This window comes from Vigna unguiculata, chromosome 11 (assembly GCF_037176805.1).
Source record: "Vigna unguiculata cultivar grain cowpea cultivar isolate G323 ecotype 2 chromosome 11, ASM3717680v1, whole genome shotgun sequence".
Lineage (NCBI taxonomy): Eukaryota > Viridiplantae > Streptophyta > Magnoliopsida > Fabales > Fabaceae > Vigna > Vigna unguiculata.
Window position 1 is genome coordinate 44,115,992 of NC_140802.1, and position 23,309 is coordinate 44,139,300.

General features: G+C 32.0%; 4 protein-coding genes across 5 annotated transcripts; 2 read left to right on the plus strand and 2 right to left on the minus strand.

The window, feature by feature from the left end:
• Nucleotides 1–198: 198 nt before the first annotated feature.
• On the minus strand, nucleotides 199–5,296 carry LOC114169565 (FtsJ-like methyltransferase family protein). Its single transcript, XM_028054786.2, has 11 exons — nucleotides 4,735–5,296; nucleotides 4,589–4,636; nucleotides 4,332–4,490; nucleotides 4,178–4,224; nucleotides 3,578–3,734; nucleotides 3,405–3,466; nucleotides 3,098–3,290; nucleotides 2,644–2,733; nucleotides 2,130–2,272; nucleotides 1,891–2,017; nucleotides 199–1,413 (listed from the first exon to the last, which is right to left on the minus strand). Exons 1-11 carry the CDS (start codon nucleotides 5,206–5,208, stop codon nucleotides 415–417), a joined length of 2,499 nt encoding a protein of 832 aa, XP_027910587.1. The 5' UTR covers nucleotides 5,209–5,296; the 3' UTR covers nucleotides 199–414.
• A 3,274-nt stretch (nucleotides 5,297–8,570) lies between these two features.
• LOC114170416 (putative FBD-associated F-box protein At5g56700) lies at nucleotides 8,571–9,706 on the plus strand. The gene is made up of 2 exons (XM_028055892.1): nucleotides 8,571–9,162; nucleotides 9,660–9,706. The coding sequence occupies exons 1-2, from the start codon at nucleotides 8,571–8,573 to the stop codon at nucleotides 9,704–9,706; spliced, it is 639 nt and encodes a 212-aa protein (XP_027911693.1).
• Nucleotides 9,707–12,061: 2,355 nt separating this feature from the next.
• On the minus strand, nucleotides 12,062–15,014 carry LOC114169782 (protein RER1B-like). Its single transcript, XM_028055086.1, has 4 exons — nucleotides 14,815–15,014; nucleotides 14,048–14,409; nucleotides 12,702–12,882; nucleotides 12,062–12,554 (listed from the first exon to the last, which is right to left on the minus strand). Exons 2-4 carry the CDS (start codon nucleotides 14,395–14,397, stop codon nucleotides 12,501–12,503), a joined length of 585 nt encoding a protein of 194 aa, XP_027910887.1. The 5' UTR covers nucleotides 14,398–14,409; nucleotides 14,815–15,014; the 3' UTR covers nucleotides 12,062–12,500.
• A 3,220-nt stretch (nucleotides 15,015–18,234) lies between these two features.
• Nucleotides 18,235–22,447, plus strand: LOC114169308 (F-box family protein). Of its 2 annotated transcripts, none has more exons than XM_028054412.2 (4): nucleotides 18,235–18,567; nucleotides 18,910–20,396; nucleotides 20,609–20,634; nucleotides 21,196–22,447. In XM_028054412.2, the coding sequence occupies exons 2-4, from the start codon at nucleotides 18,950–18,952 to the stop codon at nucleotides 21,952–21,954; spliced, it is 2,232 nt and encodes a 743-aa protein (XP_027910213.1). In that variant the 5' UTR covers nucleotides 18,235–18,567; nucleotides 18,910–18,949; the 3' UTR covers nucleotides 21,955–22,447. The 2 variants fall into 2 exon arrangements, with proteins under 2 accessions (XP_027910213.1, XP_027910214.1); XM_028054413.2 differs by lacking the exon at nucleotides 18,235–18,567 and adding an exon at nucleotides 18,587–18,647.
• Nucleotides 22,448–23,309: the final 862 nt, after the last annotated feature.

Consider the following 23,309-nt stretch of genomic DNA (forward strand, 5'->3'; position numbering starts at 1 on the left):
CATGATTAATCTTATTAAAACCTATACAATTTTTTTCTTAAGTATGTGTATGTTCCATAATATGTAATGTATGAAAAGAATGCGCCGAAGAGTATTGTTTATAGTTTTCAGAAAGTTATTGATCAAGACATGGACTGAATTCTCGAGACACCAATGAATGATCAAAGCATTTGTCATGTTTCACTCAACACACCAATGAGAATGATAATTATTTTGAAGCCATTGCGAATTAAGACAAGTTTTCAATACATTATCGTTTTCCTTTATGAAGGACAAAAACATCCATTCTTTAATTTATAATATCAAATACACAATAACAAGCAGGAAGCAAATGAAAAACAAAATTTGGGCCTAGAAAATAAGGCAAAGCTATTAATTTGAACTCTCTGAAGATCGTCATGTATCAATCTATTTTCAATTAGTCCTCTGTTTACCCTTTTTGGCAGAGGAGGCCTTCGAAGCTCCTTTGCCCTTTGAAGCCTTGCCCTTCCCCTTGGAACCTCCTTTTCCTCCCTTACCCATTCCACGTTTCCTAGCATCCTTCTTCATTCTTCGATCAACAAGTACCTTTCCTTTACCAGTTTTCACTTGTACACCTTTCTTTGCAACTACATATTCCTTTTTAGGCCTCTTCGGAACAGCCTTTTTATAGAGTTGCTCAATTTGCTTCCTCTTGGAACGATCAGATATCTCTGTCTGATCCGATATGGCATTAGCCTTCTTCCGCACCTTCTCAAGCTTCTTCATTGCAACACGCTTCTTCCGTGCTTTGGCCTCCGCCACCTTCTTTGCAGGCCGGGCATCAATTTCTTTAAATTGCGCTTTCATTGCAGCAACTTCCTCTTTCGAAATAGGCTTTATTGGTTGCCGGTGTTTCTTCTCTTCATCTAGAAACCACTTGGGCAACCCCTCGTCATCAAACATGTACTTGTTATATGCATCATCCAATATCTGCTCCCGTTGCTTTTTCCTCATCATCTTCTTTGCATAAGCCAGTATCTCAGCTTTGGTTTCAACGTCTTCCTCCGATTCATCTGAGGATGAATCATCACTTGAATCAGAGCCGGGCGCAGGAACTATTTCGAAATCATCTGCTGTCTTGGATGCTTGAGGTTGAGGGTGATCTACCACTGCTGGAGCTGCTGTTTTATTTTCTTTGACCTTTTTGGCAACGGATGTCTTCTCCTTAGGCTCATCATCTATATCCATTTCATCTTTACTCTCATCCTTCTCAAAGTCACCTTCCTCTGCAGCTTCGGCAAATATATCCTGACTAAACCACTTTTTCATGATCTCCTCTTGGGTCGGTTCTGCCCCGTCATTAAGTGGCACCATCAATGGATTTGCTTCTTGATCACCCTGCTCTTCATCCGAATCATACTTGGCTTCAACAATATCATCATCCTCACCGCCCTAAACAGCCAAAAAGTCATGATCTACACGTTAAATAATTCAATGGTTCTAAACATAGAGAAGCATTGTTCAATGTTTCTAGACAATAAACAAATATATTTGACATCACAAAAATACATTCCTAAAGAGATTCAACTAGAAACTAGAGGGAAGAAACAAAAAAACATATGTTTATATTAGGAGCAATCTTGATAGTGGACCCTGAAGGTTTGTATGGATGTAAGAAAGGTACACGAATAAATTCATGAATACATGAAACAAAAGAGTGTGGATTATATAGTGGTGTTCCTTAGCTCCTGGTATTTAAATATTACAATCCCAAATGTTTTGGAGAGATCCAAAAAGGTTCAGAAAAGTAAACATGGCAGCATTTTCAAGAATCGCATTATAGTTGAAGTTCTCAACCTCAGAGTATATAAACCTCTAGCAGAGTGAACGTTTAAAAACACAAAAACCATGAAAAGAAGTAATGTCTACCTCCAAAAGTTGGGCCTCTGCATCATAGGATTTTTTAATTCGCTTACGCTGCTTTGTACTTCCTTCCTTTCTGATGACAAACTTCTCATAAGCTTTATCCATCAAATCTTCCATTTGTTCATTGTATCTGATATTAGTGTAATATTTATTAAAAATCATCACCGATATTAAGGAAGATTTGGAGTGTAAATGCTAACATAATAGAGTATGAGCAATAATCAAAAGAAGCTGTCGTTCACCTTTTACGTTCCTCATCAGAATCTTCCAAGTCACTGGATGAACGCTCTGGGCCTTCATGCATTTCTTCATTCTCACTATCTTCTACTTCACCCTCATCACCTTCATACTCAGTGTTGTCAACAGCTACCAGATCTTTCTTACCCTAAAACCCCAATAAGGAATAAATCCATCACAAAATGAAAGAGGTGTCCTCAGTCTGATTTTTCACTTCGAAGGAAGTGATACAGATTACATTTGCAGACAAAAATAAATATGTAACTCTAAAAGTCTATTTTTCTGTGCATGTGCCCATATAGAGTTGAGGGATTGGAAAAGTACTCCTTAAATGATGTCCAAGAAGTGTGTAATCTGACACTATACTAGACCTCCCAGTTGCAAATGAAAGGTATATCTTGTACTTTACAGGGAGTTTTAAAGAAGAGAGAAAGAGTCTAAGGTGAAAAAACAGTTGATGCACTTCAACAGGTTATATCATTTTTCAAACCAGGAGAAGTGAAAAAGAATAGAACAAACCTTTATAGAGGAAAGGGAAAACAACTCCTGATCTACATAACCATCCTCTACAGCATCCATTTGCATCCCTGTTGCTTTCCGTGACTTGTCCTGTAAGATTCAAATCATTAAAGCAATGAATCAACTTATTCTAATTCACTTGAAAAAGAAATGAAAAGAAAAATAGACTAAACATCATCTATTATTTTGTAAAACCCCTATTATTCTGCAAATAAACATTAACCAAGGTGATGAATAGAAGAAGACAAAAATTCAACCATAAAAACACTCCATTGCGACCAAAGGCAGGACTCCCTTCACAAATTGCCGATAAAGGTTAAAAAAACACCACTGTAGCATTATGGTGGTGCAATAATGGCTATTTAACAACATTGATACTGACATAGATTTCCAAAAGTCATTTATATGCATATCCAATCACAACAAAAATCAGTGGAGGTTAAGAACTAAATACCTTGGCTCTTCTTTTAGCAAGAAGCTTCTTTGCACGTTTCTTCTTGCGGTCCATCACATTAGTCAGTTCCTCCATTTCATTGAGTAATCTATCTTCTTCATCCACCTTCGGCTCATTTTCCGCCTGCTCTTTAGTGGTAGGAGGATCATGCTTCTGAGTTGGTGAAAGAGCTTTTCTAATGTTAATCCTCCACCTACATGTGACAAATAACCGCATCAAACCACCACACATAACAGGAAAAAATAGTATTGAACCTTTTTTATAAAATCAACCAAATATCAGAGTGATATTCAAATGATGTAGTTACTTTAGAAGATGCTTGAAATCTTGCTTCCCCAAAACCCTTAAATCATCGCATAGAGATTTGACCTGCAAAACAACCACATTAAAAGCATTAAAATTAACAATACTAGTTTCGTCTAATTCTCCACTGATTACAAAAAATGCATGATCTCATCTCAGATAATTTAAACAAAATACCTCCTCAGTGGTTAGATCATGGTCCTTGATTGGTAAATCATCTGCATCAGTAAAGGATATAGAAGTGACTGAACCAAGGATCTCCAGAGGAGAATCTGACCAAATGAAATTTGAAGCTGAAGATATCTTCCTTAAAGTTGTGTTTCCATCTTCATAGCTGCAGTCGTGAAGAAGTTAGCAAACAAGCGTGAAATTAAAAAGCGTGAAATTAAGATGGATGGGGAACAATAAATGTGCTATTTGTATAGAAAATCAGTTCAAGTAGCTAATAAACTGCAAAGTTTATCACATTCCTAGTGTTCTCTGTTTATCAGGATGCCGTAACAATGCTTCGAAATTAATTTGTTATGCAAGACCAAGCCTGGAAATGAATTTAAAAAGGTAACTCACAAAAAAGCAAACATATTAAAAGTTAAACCAAGCCTTGAAATGGTGTAGCTAATAAACTGCCAAGTATTTCACATTCCTAGTGTTCTTTGTTTATCAGGATGGCTAAACAATCCTTCAAGACCAAGCCTTGCAATTAATTTAAAAATGCAACTCACACAAAAGCAAACATATTAAAAGTCAAAGCAAGCCTTGCAATGAAGCAGTAGTTACCCGTCACGATGCCTTTTCTGCTTAGTATCTCTAAGTACATCCACCACCTGCACAAATGATTCATCAATCACCAACAGAGAAAACCAACCTAACCAAAGAGGAACAAAACAAAAATTGCCAATCCAGTATGCACAAAAACAAAAAGAATAATTACCTTAGGCTGCGGTTCCACAGACCCCTGAAAGAGATGCTTCACATCAAGAAGTCGAGGATCAATCTTGGCAGGAGCCTTGTACCTAAGCCCCAAAACATATATCTCAGCAGATTCAGATCGACTAGCCGCAGGTTTATCCACCTCAACCTTCTCAAACAACTGAGACACAAAAATCCACAAGCAAATCTCAACAACTCCACCAAACCGCCAAAATCATAAACAAAATTGTTCTTCAATTATAAAAACCATCACATCACCTGCTTCAAGCAATACACCACAGAGCTATAATCTTGCGACCTGAAAATCTATCACGCAACAAAGCAGCAATAAATAATAATTACAACAACAATAATAATTACAATCATCGGAATAAGAAAAGAATAAGAAACAGATGAAAGATTACTTTGGTGACAAAGATACCCTTGGGCGCTAAGAACTGAGTGGCTAATCTGACGGCATCAATGACGAGAGCGTTCTGGCTCATGGCTTCCTGAGCCCAGGCTCCGCCGACATTAGGAGAGCCGTCGTGCAGAATGACGTCAAAAGCGCGGCATCCGTGCTGGTTCATGAGCTTCTTGATGCGGGACTTGCATTCTGTTTTCGTGATGTCTTCTTGGATGGCGATAGCACCGCGGATGGGGGCGATGGGCGCCAGGTCCACGCCGATGACGAGGTGGTCCACGGGGACGCGCTGCACCGCCACCTGCATCCATCCTCCGGGGGCGGCGCAGAGGTCGAGGACGGCGCGTGCGGACTCGAGGAATTGGTATTTGGAATTGAGCTGAACCAGCTTCCATGAAGCTCGAGACCTGTAACCATGCTCTTTTGCCAAGTGATAGTACTTATCCAAACGGTGCTTCCCCTTCGCTTTCCCCATTGATGCACCGCACTGTAACTACGGGTTTTTGTTAGGGTTTTTGGAACACACTCAGTGGAAGAACAAACACTCTTCCAATGTATTAACCGTTATGTCCGACCGAGTAGCCTTTGTTTTTCAATATTGGGCTGAGATTTAATGCGATATCTCCCGGCACCAATTTTTGGCCCAATTCTTGGCCTAATTTTTGGCCCAATTCTTGGCCAGCTAGTATTTATTTAATTTATATTTCGAGCTGGGCCGAAAGTGCTGTTAGGTAAATATTTATGTTGTTTTTCTTCTATGAAATATGATATTTACCGTAATATGATAATATAATATTTTATTATGTAATAATTTATTTTTTTAATATTTTAAAGATATAATATTTTAATTATCTGTAAGTAATCTATTTAATATAACGATTTACTAATGATTTAAGAAATCATTATATACAATTTTTAAGATAATGGATTTACTTAGACTCTCCTGAATTACGGTAAAATCAATATCCTTGTATTGCAAGAAAAAGACTAAAGCATCATGCCTCGTTGCACCACGTTGTCACTGGTAACTGTTTTATATCCTTAAATATATTAAATTGAAGTAAAAAACATATTTAAATATTCTTCTCCTTCTTTTTTTCGTGAAACTAATTTTGGTTTCGGTATTTTTAAGTTTATGAATTTAGATTGAAAATATTGAGTCATTTTATCTTTATTTATAAATATAGAGTATCTTTTATTAGAAAAGAGCAATACATTATCATCATGATTCTTGTGATTTTCAAGAATGAATCATAAGATTATGAATCTTGAAAATTATTAAAATCTACTTCATTATATATATATATATATAATATTATTTTTAATTGATGTAAAATATCTATGAGTTTGTAGTGGTGTATAAATTTATTCTCTTATGATTTATTTGGATTTGAGGATGGATTTGGGACAATAGATTTAAATGTAAAAAGAGGTTGTGATGGTTTAGAAAAAAAAAATATAATAAAAGTTGAAAAGATTTGGGACGACAATTTACAAAATTAACGAGAAATAGTAATTGATTTAATAAACTAAAAAAATATTTTAATTGATAAAATATAAAATTATTATTATTGTTTATTTTATTTTTATTGCTTTTATTATTGTTTTATTATTATTACAATTTATTTTAAAAATAAAATTATTATGTGCAAATCTCTTAATATCGAAGAGAAAGAAGAGAAACTTAAAGCAAAGAAAATTTTTTATTTCCGCATTTATTTTGTCTTTTTGTGTTATTTTTTTCTCAAGCAACATCAGTACATTTCTCAAGAGTGAATCATAAATATTATGATTCTTAAAAATTAGTAAAATCTACTTTATTAGTTATAATTATTTTTTACAACGTTTATATGAAATTGTCACAAGTAAAACGATAAAGTCATAATTCTTACAAATATAACTACTTATCATATTAATTAAATACAAAATAAATAAATAAATAATAAACATATGATTAAAAAATCTCATATAATTTCGATATATACTATCAGTATAGTTTTACAGTAATTACATGGAATAAATGTATTAAAATCTATAAAATTTTAATATAAAGATCATATTATAATTAAAATCTGTAATGAATATATATTTGTTAATATTTGTTAATGAATAAATTATCTACTAAGTTTATTAAAAAAGTTGAAACACTTTATTTTTAATTATTGATAATAATTTTTAAAATATTAGTTTTTTAAAAGCTCTTAAAAAATATAATAAGTTAACAAACCATTTCTTCAGTTTTGAATGCATATTTTATCAACCAAAAGACATAATATATATATATATATATATATATATATATATATATATATATATATATATATCAAACGAGTGTCAAGTATATTTAAATTTTGAAAACAAAATAATAAATACATATTTAAAAAAAACAATTTAAGATAACATATATTTTACTTCGTTGACGAAATATAAGATCTAAAATATTATAATAATTAAGAAAATAAATAAATATTTTAAGTAAAAAATAATGGAGTCTCGTAATTATCAGATCTTGTTAAATGATAATAATTAATTATTGAAAATATATTAAACAGAATATTTAAGAGATAAATTAGTTATAAGGGGATGTAAAAGAATCGAAATAGATTTCATGAATATAATAATATATCTAAAATGTTATTTTAGATAATATTCTTTTAGAAGGTACTTGGATTTTTGGGCTAAACGTTTTATTATAAATAAGTAAGTTGGGATAGTGGTAAGACTCTCAAATTTCTAGTTTTTCAATGATTTAAAAAGTGAGACTTGAAAGAGTTTTCTTTAGGAGATTTGGATGTATTTTTGAAGAACTTTTTTTAATAGCAACATGGAGGAAGATGCAAAGCCATCAAGTTTAAAGTGAAAGTTAAAGGATCGATCTAAATATTTGAATATCGAGGTAAGAAAACTAACTAATATTAGTATTTCTTTTGAGTGTAAATTGAGTTTGTATTATTATTATTATTATTATTATTATTATTATTATTATTATTATTATTATTATTATTGTGTGGGGTTTGTTATGCTAAACGTTAATTTTTTCTAATAAGACACAAAGTGTGTTCATTGTTATATGTGAGGGAAACAGACTTTCTTGCGTGTATATGTATTGTATTAAGTTGTGATTATAAATGAAGTTAGATCATGATTTCTTTTGACTTTTGTGTAGGTTGTTATTTGATGATTAAAATGTGTGTTTTGGTGGTAAAGGTGTTGAAAGATTTTATTTTTACATAATTTTAATCTAAAGTTTAAATTTTTCTTGCTAAACGGTGGTAGTGGGGAGAAACAAACATTTTTTTTTTTCTTTCTTGTACGTCTTATGATGAGTTGGGTTGAAATGTGGTTATTTTTTGTTTTATTATTATCTTTTGAGGTTTGAAAGAGTTTTTATCTAAAATGTGTTGAGACCTGGAGAATTTGATAATTGATTTGGGTATAGGGTTTCAAAGGGTCTTTCTGAAAAAGATGAAATGTGTTTTAAAAATTATTAGTAGATTGTTTTCAATTATCTAAATTTTCTAATGAAATATATATTATTTTATTTTATTTTATTTTCATATCATATTCTTCGCATTTTATATTTCACTTATTCTACCCTAAAAAAAAGCTTTAAACATATATATATATATATATATATATATATATATATATATGTAGACATATTTGTATGCATAATACATTGAATACCAGAATACATAATATGCAAACATTGATTTTTCTCTGCAGTTCCTTGAACGAAGGTGTTATCATATAGAGAAAAAAGGCTTCATCACAGTCCACGATTCAAAGTTTTATGCATTTCATTGGGAGAAGAACAATAGGCATAAAAAGTTGAGAATGAAAAGGAAGAGAACTAGTGAACGTTGTGAAAGTGATGAAAGAAAGAAAAAAGAGAAACTAGTTGATTTACCTAGTGAAAGAAAGAAAGAAGACAGACTCAGTGATTTACCAGATGAAGTTCTGAAACACATAATGGAGTTTTTGCCCACAAGAGAAGCTATTCAAACCTGTGTGCTATCTAAACGATGGAAGAATCTCTGGAAAGGCCTCACCACTTTAACTTTCAGCTTCTTCAATGGAATTCGCAAATACAACAAATATGTCTCTCATGTTCTCTCTAATCGAGATGATTCCACTTCCCTTCACCACATGTCCATGACAGTGTTCAATTCCACTGCACCGAAAGTCCTCAACAACGCCATCAAATACGCTTCACAACACCATCTTCAAGCGTTGACACTTATCATGGACATGAAGTTTAAGCAAACACGCAATTCTTTCATTCCCCTCGTTATCAACTGCAAATCTTTAACCTTTCTTGACATTTATGTCGATTCCTCTTCGGTCTCTCTGACACTTCCAGCATCTCTTTCGCTACCATCTTTGAAAACCCTACTTCTCTCCAATGTCAGTTTCACACCAAAAGACGGTGATAATTACGCTGAACCATTCTCAAGGTGCACTTCGTTGACCACTCTGGTCCTTGGACGTTCCATGCATAGCCCTTCAACGCAAACTCTTCTTATATCAAACCCTACCATTTCTGTTTTGAACATGGAGAACATACTCTACTGGCACACTTTTGAACCTCAAATTGTGCTTTCTGTTCCTAAACTCACCTCGATCACACTCCATAATAGTCACTTTTCCATGTGCTATAAACTCTCATGCACTTGCGATCTCCCTCTCTTAACCGAAGTGAAAATCAACAACCATGTTCATGTAGATTCTTCCATCATCATACATTGGTTACAAATGTTCTCTAACGTAAGAACTTTGACAATCTCTTCTCGTACCCTAGATACACTCTTAAAGGTAAGATGCTTTTTTTGCTTTTTTTGCTTTCATTATTATCTTTATCAATGTTGAATCTTACATTTCAAAATATTTTTGCTAATAATTTCAATTTTTTCTCTAATCATACAGGATTTATATCTGGATACATTGGAAATTCAACCTCCTCACTTTGCTAGATTGGAATCATTCAAAATAAAAATGGATTCTAAAATTAAGATGTCTAAAGATGAATTAAACACTGTAGTAGATTACTTAGTACAGAATTGTCGAACAAAAAATGTTAATGTGATAGAATGTTGAAAGTTATGTTTATGTCCTCCTCATAATCTCTTTGTAGTTTTACATTGTAATGATTGTGTCTATGTTGTTTTGTTATTGGCCTTTGAAAGATAATGCATTTGAAACAGATTTGTACGTAAGTTTTTTAGTGCAATTTTTTCGTCAATTATTCATATTTATAAACAAATAAATAATGGAAAAATAAAACAATAAATATTTAATTGAAAAATGTAAAGATCGAGGACTCAATGTACTAAAACAATTTAATAAAAAATTCAATTACAAAAAAATCACGGTTTTCAATAATTAATTAAACTTTTTTTCAGTTGGCTGTTTCTTGGAGTATTATTTATTGTGTAGAGGTGCGAAAATTTTAATCACATGAAATATGTTATGTTCTTAAAAGATAGAAACGAATGTAATATTTCATCAACTAAAAAAAGTAGGAATTAATTTATAGGTAAGTTAGGAAATATAACTAAAGATATGATTGATTAAAATTTTAATTTGTGGAGTAAATCCCTTTTCTAGTGGTAATTTTCTAATAACAACATTACGGCTAAAAAATATAGGGTAAACTAAAAATAATTTAAAAAATATTTGTTTCAAGTAAAAGAGAAAATACCATCAATTCATAAAATAATTGTATAGCCTCACAAATTATACGATCTACGTCCAAAAATAAGGATTCTCGTATATCATTCACAGAACCATTAACACAATCTTTAAGAGAGATTGGTAACATTAAAAGCATTAGTCAATTGATCCTTGCTCACTGTTGCTAACAAACATCACACCATAATAATTAGAATAGAAAATAATATTTTTAATTTTAAAATGACCAAAAATAAGTATTTTTTCTTTTACAAAGAGAAAAATAAAACGCTCCCATTTTATCAAAATTATGTATAATCGTATCCGTATTTTATCACGTGCAATGTCCATGGTAAAATGTTTACGCATATATTTATAATAAATAAATTTATTTAAATATATAAATTGTTGTAACCAAAAGTATAAAAATAAATGTTTTAAAGATATAGATTGTATTACCATTTATACTGTTATAAGATTAATTTTAATTAGAATGGATAAAAAATTCATTTATTACGGGTCTAGTTTTGTTCTAATCCAATCTATTTTATTAAATATTTAATTTATTTTATTTTATTTTATTAAATCTCAATTTTAATGTGATCAATTTTTATAATTTTTTATCGGATATTCATTCTTTTAATATTAATTTTTAAATATGAAAAATTTAAACTTTCAATATAATTTTTTAATTGGTCTAAGTCAAAAGTTGAAACCAAAACTAAAGATGAGACAAAACTACCAATTTAGATCTAATATCAAGACAGGTCACTCAATTTTATATTTTAATAAGATTACTTTTAATTATGCTGGATAAAAAATTCATTTATGTGGATCTGATCTACTTTTATTCTAATTCAATCTATTTCATTAAATATTTAATTCAATTCAAATTTATTTTATTAAACTTCATATGTTTTATAAAGCGTATTTTAGATTCTGAAAGTTCATTTTGAAAAACATCTCATATGTTTAAAAAAAACTTAATCTTTCTATGATGTATTTTAGATTTTCCGAAAACCATGTTTCAAATTTTCTGAAAAGCTTCTTCTATCGTAGAAGAGGTAATCAAAAAGTCACTTTCATAAAAGATAAAACATTATTTTAGAAATGATAGGGGGTGAAATTAAAAATTACGGGTGAGCAGGAAGTAAAGGATGATAACTTGTGTGTTGATTGGATTAGCGGTAGTTTTTTCTAAGATTTTGTTAGGAAAAAAATGTTTATTTATAAAATAATAACTTATTATAAATTAAATAGGTTATAATCAATTTCTATATGTTTAAAGTCTTCTAAAAATATTACAAAAAATACACTTAAGTTTGGATCAAAATTTAGAGTTTTATTTTATGACCAATTAAACTCATACATAATTCGTATTTACAGAAACCTAATTCAAACACGAAAAAAAAAATGAAAAACCATTTCACTGCCAAGATTCAAAGTTTACCGAACTCTTCAATCTTCTTGATAAGTTTTTGATTGAGACCATATACAACCATTGCAACAAAAAAAATGAGCAAGAGAAAATTGTTATGCGAATTTAACCATAATGGATCTATATAAACAAATTGCCATTATTAAAATGATGATAATTGTTCAATGAGCAATGTTTAGACCATTTCAAAAGATGCAACGAAAAATAAGAAGCCCGTGCATACCCATAAATAGAATTTACTTTTGATTGAAAAAAAAAAAATACACAGGTAGAGAGATATTGTCAAACTGTCAATAGTTCATCTTACAACCTTATAAGACGCATGAACAAAAAGGCAAATAGTTTTTCCCTGAACAGGAGAAAAATGAATGCTATGCGAAGTTTGTCTTCAAATCATGGTCTGCAACATCGCAAAACAATCTAGATTTGCGATGAAATCTAAAACTGAATCAAATACTAATGTATATCCACATTGACGTTCAAAGCCTGCTTTAGCGTGTCTTCTGAATGGAACACAGATAATAGTTCTGTAACTGCATATTGGCATCCGTCATACTCTGACTACAAATTCCTTCAAATAAAAGGGAAAAATCTACCCTGGAGGTCCACAAAACCTAACTATGAGATTTGCATTTTTCAAGTTGCAACAAAACCAAGCTTCAGTCTGCACGACTGCCACTGCTACTTGGAGAGGATCTTTTGCCAGTATACTTCTGCAACACATTAAAACAAAATAAATTACTATCGTTCAGGTCAATGATACATATAAGGTAAATGTTGCTTGAACCGGACAATATGTACAGAACAAATTGCAGGGGCAAAAAGTAAAATGAAGAGAGCCAATTTAAGCGTAAGGTTACCTGCTTTCCAATGTTGAATGGTATGTATTTGTATTTGATCATGTGTGCAATTTGGCGCCTCATAGTAAGGACAAACAGAACAACCCAGTAACAGAGTAATATTGGCCAGAACACAGGAACATCAAACACAGAAAAAAAAGTCATCATAAATGCTATGCAGAAAGCCTTTGTGAAAGAATACCTGCAGCCAATAACAATTCAAATCATTATGCTCATCCGTCAACCACGATTTTTTTAAACTGTTTTCATTAGACACAGGTAGGCTTTTACCATGCTAATCTTACTATTGTAAATGACATTACTTGTTAGACATATGTAAAGGGATATGGATTAATAGCAGCACACTATCTCAAGAAAGCATAATTAAACAAATCAACTCACGCCACCATACTCATCTATGAAGTTACTCCAGTTATACAATATCAATCATCATTTAGCCAGGTTTTGCTTCATATACCTCAATTTTTCAAAAGGGGGCAAGGGGATATGCACACATTTTGTTATGCAATAATAGTTCCCTGATAAAATTTAGTCATTTGGATTTTAAAACTAAGTCTTTGACGAAGCATGAAATTTGTCGGGACAAATAGTTATGTATTTCCAAATTCAAATAGATGCAAGTGATTACTGACACAGAATTTGGGTAATGTCAACCATATTAACTAAAGAAGCACAACCAAATTCTATGATTCATCATGCAACAGATATGGTCAAAAGTCTTCAATATGACTGATCAAACCACGAAAATAAGACATGAAAGATAAACAACAATTTGTTCAATAGAGAATAATACAAATAGAAAATTTATTATTCATGTACCATTTTAAAAAAAAGATAAAATATTGTTCCTATGCAATTATCAGCTTCTGTATGCAATGTTAATGACTAAAAGCTTGCAGTAAAATGTCAGTGACAATTAACTTATATTATAAAGAAACATTTTCATCATAGCTATCACCTCTGTAAAGCTTACACTGCCTCTATAAAGCTTATTAGTGCCAAATGAAATACAGAAATGACTCGGAGTCATATTCAGGTAATCGCAATGACAAATGAACATTACAAAAATTACAAGTCAATTTTCAATGAAAAAAAGAAGAAGAAAAAAGTACGAACAAGTAAAGAGGCATTGAAGCATCAAGTCGGCAAATACAACGGAGGAGTTCATATCAAACCATTAACATGAACCTCACATTTGATCAAAATTTAGCTTCAAAATTATTAAAGCAGGTTTGACGGCAGCAAAAAGATAACGTTCGTGTTTTTATATGTACGACAATGCTCATGCTGTATTAAAATGTTAACAACCATATTATACCAGCCACACAACAAAATTCCTAAATTACCAGAACTTAAACTCAGGCAGTCGGCGAATGAACGGTTTGAACTCGTCAGAACCTTTAGTCGGCAGCAAAGGCCCATCAGAAGGCTCCAGCTCAGGATCGACCAACGGTGACAGAAACCCAATCAACAGATTCAGCAGGTAGATTCCCAATCCATAAGACACGATGTAAAATCCCTGGACATAAAAAACCCGCAAAACAAAGATCGACACAATAACCAAAGTCCCAATCCATCTATACGTGGCGTGTGGCGTAGATTTATCCAGATAATATTGAAATAGCTTCGCTAATTCCTGCCACTTTTGGTTCACGGGTGCAGCAGCCGAGGCACTGCTGCCTCCAGTTCCTTCCATTCAACTCACAATCTGCAAACAAAAAAAAAACCATACAAACAACCAATTCATTCCGAATCTGACAAAAATAGAAACATAAAATAGAGTCGCACGCCATCTAATTTCTTGCACAAGCAGACACACGCCAATTAAACGACACTAAATTTACTTGCATAACGAGAAATGTGTAGTTCATAAATCAGATGTTCACATTCTTATAATCGTAACGTTTAGTTTACATAGATTCCGATTAGAGGAATTAAAGGAGAGAAAACAGGCGTCGTTTTCATGGTTGGAATCAAGATCTAGTGTTCTGGTGGCGGTATTTGCAGAATCTGAAAACCCTAAAATTTTGGAGGAAATGGAAGCTGCGAAAAGAGAATTGAAATATAGAAAACGAATGAGAGATGGGAAATGCATCGAAGAAGAAGAGCTGACCTGCGAGGACAAAATTTAGATCTCCAAAACGAATCGAAGAGAGGATTGAATTGATGGATGACGAAACCCGCGCGTTGCAGATCTACAACGCGATGCCAATTTCGGCCCCAAGTTTTAGTTTTTTCTATTTTTATTTATTTTCCTCCTATTGTAGTTTATAGACTTTTTTTTATATTTTTTGGGGAAGAAAATCGTTAGCCGAATCTTAAACGGCAAATCTGGTTTGAAGCGATTTTATTTTACTTTTTTTTTTATCTGAAACGAAGGGCTCCTTGCTATTCGTCTGTGATGGGTCATAAAGAAACGTGCTGAGGAGGTTAGCATCCTTGAAGGGCGTGCAACGTGATGTGTTATTTAACTTAATGGTGTGGGCAATATCTGAAAATTTTATACTATTTCATTTAGGATTATTATAAAAATTTTAGTAATTTCTTTAGAAAATTATAAAAAAATACTTAAACGCGTAAAAATATCCATTTATTTATACTTTTATTAATTTGAAAGATATTGAAATTGATGAATCCCATAACTCAATAAATGCAAGACATCGATATTCGGGGGTGGCCGTAGCCATGTGATGAGTTTTTAACGTTTTTGAGTTTACTGCACCCGTGACAGTTAGTTAATGTCTGTAATGACTGATAAAACAAAATTAAATTAAATGTAAGTTTCATTATCTATTATTTTGATTATGTTTTTATTGAAATTTTTGTTTTATTGATTATTTTTATTTATATATTTTTCAGCTGAGTTGGATGTTATTCTTTTAAATATATTTATCGTTTTAAAAAATTGTTGTTTAATTATTTTATTTAAACTTACATAATAAATTGAATATGTTAATGACTCAATTAAAAATACTTAAATGCATGAGACCTGAAATTTAATTAAGATATTTTTTATTCTTTTTATGAAAATAACAATATATTTTCCAAGTTAATTTTTTTATATTTAATAAAATACAAAAATTAATATAAATTTAATTAAAAATATTTTAATTCGTGAATTACTTAAAATTTAATTAAAAATTACGTGGGTAGTTGGGTAGGGTTTAATAACTTTTCTGTAATCTTCACTGGTAATAATCTTAATCTTTGATCTCCATCGATTGTAGCATCATGATCTTCGTTCTTTGAATTAGTTTTAATAATGGAAGACATTCTTTTTATTCCCAAAATACTAATAATAATAATAACTCGTACAATAATATATTTTTAAAAGCTTTTCAAACTCTATATTTTATTTATCATTTTAATAAATTAATAATACAAATGTATTGTTTACTATTAATGACAACAAATAAAATATTATTCAAATCAAAGGTATAATTTAAATGAAAATGTAAAAAAGAAAAACAATTTCATTTTTAATTTAAATATCATAAATGTCATGCTTTGACTAAATTTGGAAGTATTTATAACGTTCTCACTCTGATAAAAACATCATATTTATAATTTTAGATAGTATAGTGTTCATACTCTGCAAAAATTTATGAACAATTTTCAATATGTAAATGTTATCTTATTTAATTCAAGTAAAATTTATAAATATTTATTGAATTTGGATTTATTTTTTACTTGTTTTTGTGTAGGATCTGACAAATGAAGTCATTACTATAATTTTGCACAGCCTAAATATTCCACGGGCTAGATTATCATATGACTGTTTATTTGAAAAAATATATAATTTACCCATTCATACAAGCAATTAAGAGACATATTCTTTTTTCACTCATAATCCTTTTAAATAAATAAAATTAATATTTTTATTTGCTATATAAAGAGCAATTTTCCCTTTTTATTTTTATTTTTGATCGTTCCATCGTGAACCTCCAGAGGCACAAGGATGTTTTAATACGAATATTCAATTCAAAATATTTTGAAATAATAATTTATTAAACAAAACAAAACTCAACGCCACTCAAATACAAATATTTTAATAGTTCTTAACTAATAACCACGTTCATACATGGAATCAGAATGTAGTAAACAAGTCACTTTTATATTTCGGTTATGTGTGTTACAATACTATCTAAATAATAAATGGACTTCACCTTCTCTAAAATGTTTATCTTAAAAACAATTCTAAAATCAAAAAATAAAATTATTGTAAAATTTAGTATCCAAATTTAACAAATTTATGAATTTACTAAAATTATTGTAAATTTAATAGTTTTAACCAAATATTTTATTAAATTTGTTTGATGTTTTAAATATATGTTTTTCGACTTATATTTAAATAATATAAATAATTCAAATGATATTTTTAAAATATAAGAAAAATAAATCAAATAAAATTTAATTATAAGTAAATTGATGCATTTGAAAGATTAAAATAGACTAAAAATTTTAATAAAGATTAATTTGATTTTTTACTAAAATTTTAATGTTGCTGGAATTTTTAAAGTTATAAGATACGAAGAAGGTGGGGGTTAGGACGAGAGAAGGTTACAATGGTTCTACAGGTGTCATTTTCATGTCGGTCACGTGTGTTTGTGTAAATCATAATTAGTGTACCTTTTTCACTTAAAAATAAATATTAATTCTTCATTTTTGTATGCATGGTGAGAAGATGACATAAGGACTAAGTTATGCATACTAAACTGAAGTTAATTTCTGTAATTATGTCATTTAAAGTAAATATGTATATTTATTGAGTGAAAGGTTAGGTTTAAACAAATTATGATTTAAATCAATCATTGCATAAAAATTTCTTAAAAAAATACGAAAGACAGGTTGCATACATTGAATGTGTATGTATGCACGTATCCAATTTGTTTTTTTTTTTTTTAATAATATTTACATAAAACACACAAATTAATATATATACAAAACAAAACCACGTGTAACATATTGTTGCACCTACTAATTTTCACATTTTTACTATTGTCATGAAAGCTACTTAATAATTACGTTATGGATACACTAGTTGTTATAAATAAGGTTTTAAAATCATGATTAAAAATACTAATAGCTTATGTTTCAAAGTTAGTTATATAAAGTTAACATAAGTAGCAATAACTAATCATATTTATTAAACGAAAATTTATTTCAGCTGTTTTTCTTTAAGAAAAGAATGAATAAGTTTTAAGTATTAATTAAAAGAAATATATGAGAGAGATACCAAAACATTGTTGGAGTAAATGATACGCAAAGCTGAAACATTTGTGCTAGTTGAAGAAATTGTTGTGTGTATAGAGACCAAAAAGATGAACATGTTTTTTTTTGTAAGTAGATATTTTTGCTTAGGTATTTATTTGTATTTTATTTTCTTTGTTTTGCTTTTTACAAAAGGTTGATTCAGATCCTTTGAGCACAAAGACAAAATAGAAGAGGATTATTTTATGAATTGGCGCGCAGTTTAAAAGTGGTCACAATTATTACGCGTAATTCGAAACATACGAGAAGAGACCCCAAAAATAAAGGAACGGGCCAATTGGAAGAAAGGAAAAGTGCAGAATGGTGCGTCCCACTCGCTCCAGTTCGATTCTTGTGGCTGAGGAAGCCAAACGAATCAACGCCAATCTAATCCTTCCCAACTACACTGCATCCAAAGATCAACGCTCAGAATTCTCCCACACACACTGGACCCAACTACGACCAACATCTGACCGTTGATTTAATGCACTCGTACACTTTTTCTTCTTTGTCGTTATTTATTTCCTTCATGTCTTTCATTTCTCTGCTTCTCAGCTCAGTGGTTCTCTTCTCAGTTTCGCCGATTTTTGCTCTTTCGCGTTTCTGAATTTTGAAGGTACTTACTTACTGTGCAGTTTTCCAATTATTTTTTTCGGTTGTGAAATTCTGTGGAAATTCGGTTCACTGCCTTTTCAGGTTTGTTTTTGTTGAATTCAGTTAAACTGGAATTGTTTTGATTTTTGATTTGACGCTGAAAGATGTTGTTACTAATATGTATTCGATTATACGGTAGTGATTTCTGTGTAGGGATGACCAGAGTTGGATTTTGCTTACTTCTTGTGGTGGTGTTGAGTTCTGAATCTTGCGATCTAGTTTTGTTCGTTTTTCTGTAGCTGCTGCATGCGATGGATTTTTAGTTGTTGATAATTTATGTTTTATTTGAAACATTTGTGGATAGGTGAAATTGGTGGTGTGTTGTCTGAGGAAATCCATCAATCATGATGCCTGATGATACTGCTGCAGAAGCATGTCATGATGGTGGAAGGGGTGAAGCTCAAGCAATGAACAGGAACCGGTCGGCGTGGATGGCTCATTGGATGAAGTCAGGTTATAAATCAGCATCCCCTGCTTGCAATCGTTTGGGGGCAGATTGTGAAATGAAAGAAGAGAAAGAAGAGAACGGTGCTGAACAGCATGTTTTGCTTGGTGGGATATATAGTTCTGTGCACGCTGGAGAAGCAGTTAGGGCAACAAGTGTTACCTTCAACAGTGTGGCAGACAATGAAAAGGGGAAGAAGGCAGGCTATGATTCCAAATCATTTCCTGCATTGAAATTTACTGGAAAGTTGGATGGAAAATTGCCTCTGCGGAGGGAACGGCACGACGGGGAAGATGGGAAATCTGAAACTGAACCCTGCTCTGGAGATGGCACTGTTTCTCTCAACAGAGGTGGGACTTCCCGAGCAGGCTTATCATCAATACCTGCACATGTTCCTCTGAACATGGAAACCGTAGTAAAAGAGTGTCAAGTGTTGTCTCAGGAAGTTTTACCGACGGCTCTGGTGATGAGATCTCCGTGGGATGTTGAACAGCAGAACCTCACTGTTTCATCATCACTATGGGATGATTTTGTAAAATCAGCTTCTGACGCAGTGCCAAATGGACATGGCAGAGGGAAAGCTGTGATGCCCCAAATCACGCATGAACCATTTGAAATCTATCAGTCCACCTACAATTTAGCAGCCAGAGGGCGATTCGCAAGTACCAAATATCATACCTTTTCGTCTCTTTTAATCAGCGAGAAGAAAATGAGCAGCCTCTTAAATCCCCCAAGATCCGTTTTTTCGAGATGGATGCAAGGTGGTATTACTCGTTTACCGCATGATTCAGTAGCTGGTAGCGGTGATAGCTTATATTTTGTTGGTGGTAAGCAACATGAGATTGAAAAATATGTTTCTAATCCAAATATTACGTGCCAAACTGAATCCTCCGAGGCAGATAAACTACAAAAGTTGTCTGGACTAAACTCTGTGGTAGATCAAATTCCCTGTTCTATTCATGATATGGAATCTATGAAGATATACACCAGTATAGATTCAGTTGAAGAATCGTCTAGAGGTCGTCCCAAAATTTCCCAGGCAACTCACCATATTCTAATGTCAAAAAACACTGATGTTACCTTCTCTGACAGAGGTCAGTTCTTTAGAGAGTCAATATCACCCATCAAATTCAAAGGAAACGCTTTCAATGAGATCCTTGATTTCTCTCCACCCACTAGTGACCATGCTCTGGAAGCTCTGAAGCTGGAAGGTATAGGAAGCTCCATAAAGAGTGGAGGAAAGGAAAATGTCCACGATTTTAAATATCCAACATGCCTGAAGAATGAGTCATCTGCTGAAACAGATACTATGGACATCGATGCTTTACATAAGAATGATCTTCTCGGTATGTATGCACACTCTTGAAGGATGTACCATATGCTATACTTAAGGCTTCATTTAATTTCAGATATTCTTATTTTGATTAATTGAATACATAATGTTAATTTTTTTTTTTCAGTTAACTTTACTCGTAGTATTAGTTTTTTGAGCATGTTGTCTGCAATTGGGTGGCTTTCTGGCTATACAGCTGATGCTTCTTCCTGTTGTCTTTTGCAGGTGATGTTTCATTCCATACAAATAAGGTAACGTTTCTAAATTATAATTTTGATCTTCTTCATACAATGACATCAAATTTTCAATCATAACTTTCTTTCTCAAGCATTTGGATGGTTTTAATGCATTTTTTTTTTCATGATTGAAATTTAGGGTATGTTTTGATGAACTTACTCATAAATGCTTACAGAAGAGAAAAATAAGAAGAAAAAATATAATATTTTTTTAAGATAAAATTAACTTATGTATGAATTAATTTATGGATATTCTTATATTAACTTCTCTAAAAGATAAGTTTAAGGACTTACGCATCAAGGAGTAGCTTTTTATGAAAAATAAAATTGTCACTTATTTATACATTCACATTGGTTATGATGAATGCTGAACAGTGTCATACCAAGAGGCAACTACTTTGAGTGGCAATATTCCTTCAAACCTAGACTTTTAATACACACATGCACCAATATTTGTCTTCATTCGCATTTGTAGTTGGTTTTTAAATTGACAACCACGTGCCTTGTAAAATGTGATACTATATTAAGCTTTGAGAGGCTAATTAGGTAGGAGTTACCAAATTTTGTATTTTGTAGTGCTCCAAGGATAGTCAAAATTCGCTCACGTCTAAAGTTGCAACAATTTCTCCCAGAGACAAAACCCTAGCAAAATCAATGAATACAGCTATACCAGACATAAACGAAGAGCCTTGTGACCTTCTTGCTGAGGAGGGTCCTGTGGTTGATAGGGAGGCTAGCACATCACGAACCCACAGCCTTGAATTGGATCACTTTCTTTCTCATGCAGATGAACATGTAAGGTCAAATTCTGGCAATAGCTCTTTTGGGTCAGATCCTAGCAGCAGATGGGTCAAACGACTCAAGTTGTGCAGATTGGGCTCTGCTCATGGGACGGAGAGTACAAGAATAGGAGAACCTTTCTCGCATGAAAAAGTTAACAGTATATTTGGCAAAATTACGAAAGATAGCAAAATCCGTTTGGAACCGAAAATGATATATCATGCTGAAGGACAGATGGTGCCGCATATACCTGTAACAGTATCAACAAATGGCAAGTCCACTTTAACTGAAGCGAAGAAAACTGTAGAAATTACCCTTTCACATCCCTGGATTCAGAGATGGAGTCATAATCGTGCTGCGTCTTCCCAAAAGAGGCATGAATTGGGGGAGCTTCGTGAACAAAAGTCTTCAAATGCTGTGCCAGAAGAGTCTCAAAAGAAACAGTTTCCGAGCATTGCTGCCATGGCTCTGATGGGAAAGGCAATGAATAGTTTGAATCCATCCGAGCTTATGAAAAAGGGACCTGTGATAGTTTGGAATATGAAGGGGTTTTGAAATCGTTGGCCATTGTTGATATAAATTTCTCATGAAGTTTATGGCGGGTGGGCGATTCTCAGGATTAGTCTAAGAATACATGATTTGACATTATGGCTGCTTACTTCTGTACTCGAAGTCTTGGAGAAGTCAGAAATGCTCGGGGCCGTGTGTAGCCACAATAATGTTGAATAGTTGCTCATCTTACTTCCATATTCACCTCAGATTTGGCTTAGTCAAAACACAATATAAGCGCTGCATGCATCTGAAGTAGTTATGTATCGGAGCGTGCATTTTTGTGTATGTATAAACTTATTATGCAATAACTCAGGATGGGATAATTATCTCAAGAGGGATTGAATCCTTTCTTTCCACCCAAGTCTACTGCCAAGTTAAGCATATATCGTGGTGAAGGAGTTCATATTGGGTTGAAATTTTCATTCTGAACAATAGCTACTCAATGCAATGATGTTGTGCTACTTTTTAAGTAAAAAGTTATTTACGATTACATGTATGATTCTCGAAGTCCCAAAGCATGTTGAATGATGATAGAAGAATTAGGCAAGGAAGAGGAAGTACCCTTAACATGTTTTCAAAGTAGAGATTCACAGAGAATTAGTTTGAATACTCTTCAGTCATTAATGATTGTTAGAGACTTGGACGAAAGAGGTGGAACACTACAGGACTAATAATACAAAAAAGTACTCCTAACTTCTATGATTGAAATTCTCCGTCATTGTCTAGTTTGTTTTAAGACAACAAATAAATAGTAAATAGCCTTGTTTTATACTTGTCTTGCAATGATTTTGCGGTGATTTCTAGTATGTGTTATACTCGATATACACAAAAAGAAAGGGATTTGTAATTAACTTATCGAAAGGAACATAAAGAATGACAATTTTCGGTTGTTCAATAATGTTTTTAGGAGTAACCTCAAATTTTAATAAATATTTTATGAAACGGCTAACCACCTTACAAGTAAACTTTCCAAGAACTAAAACTAGTGAAACATAAATAAGTTACTCAGAAAATATATATATATATATATATATATATATATATATTTTTTTTTTTTTTTCGCTCGTAATTAAAGGGTCTAATTTTGTACAGAATTAAATTATAACGTACTTTTGAAGGTTTTTATAAGATAAAAAGTTTCACACCATGATTATATCATAATTAAACTATTGTTTTTTTGTTAAACACAATCAAACTCCTCTTTAAAACCCTTTTCTGAGTGCTTTTTAGCTGCTGGGGAAAGAACAGGGTTTGGTAGGAAGTTTGGCTTTTCGCATGATTTAATTTTACTATGATGTAGGGAGGACCTGGTAAAGGTTAGAAGCACAAAGTATCCATCCCTATTCCTAAAGGATAGA

What these genes read in the sequence shown, in the direction of transcription:
- LOC114169308 (XM_028054412.2), top strand. Translation starts at nt 18,950, where the DNA reads ATGATGCCTGATGATACTGCTGCAGAAGCATGTCATGATGGTGGAAGG. An exon ending in ACATAAGAATGATCTTCTCG is followed by an intron (nt 20,397 to 20,608) that starts GTATGTATGCAC and finishes TGTCTTTTGCAG; the next exon opens with GTGATGTTTCATTCCATACA. An exon ending in TTTCATTCCATACAAATAAG is followed by an intron (nt 20,635 to 21,195) that starts GTAACGTTTCTA and finishes TGTATTTTGTAG; the next exon opens with TGCTCCAAGGATAGTCAAAA.
- LOC114170416 (XM_028055892.1), top strand. Translation starts at nt 8,571, where the DNA reads ATGAAAAGGAAGAGAACTAGTGAACGTTGTGAAAGTGATGAAAGAAAG. An exon ending in CAGTTTCACACCAAAAGACG is followed by an intron (nt 9,163 to 9,659) that starts GTGATAATTACG and finishes CTAATCATACAG; the next exon opens with GATTTATATCTGGATACATT.
- LOC114169782 (XM_028055086.1), bottom strand. Translation starts at nt 14,397, where the DNA reads ATGGAAGGAACTGGAGGCAGCAGTGCCTCGGCTGCTGCACCCGTGAAC. An exon ending in CTGCCTGAGTTTAAGTTCTG is followed by an intron (nt 12,883 to 14,047) that starts GTAATTTAGGAA and finishes TATTGGCTGCAG; the next exon opens with GTATTCTTTCACAAAGGCTT. An exon ending in CATTCAACATTGGAAAGCAG is followed by an intron (nt 12,555 to 12,701) that starts GTAACCTTACGC and finishes AATGTGTTGCAG; the next exon opens with AAGTATACTGGCAAAAGATC.
- LOC114169565 (XM_028054786.2), bottom strand. Translation starts at nt 5,208, where the DNA reads ATGGGGAAAGCGAAGGGGAAGCACCGTTTGGATAAGTACTATCACTTG. An exon ending in TTGCTAAAAGAAGAGCCAAG is followed by an intron (nt 2,734 to 3,097) that starts GTATTTAGTTCT and finishes TGAATCTTACAG; the next exon opens with GACAAGTCACGGAAAGCAAC. An exon ending in TTTCCCTTTCCTCTATAAAG is followed by an intron (nt 2,273 to 2,643) that starts GTTTGTTCTATT and finishes TTGGGGTTTTAG; the next exon opens with GGTAAGAAAGATCTGGTAGC.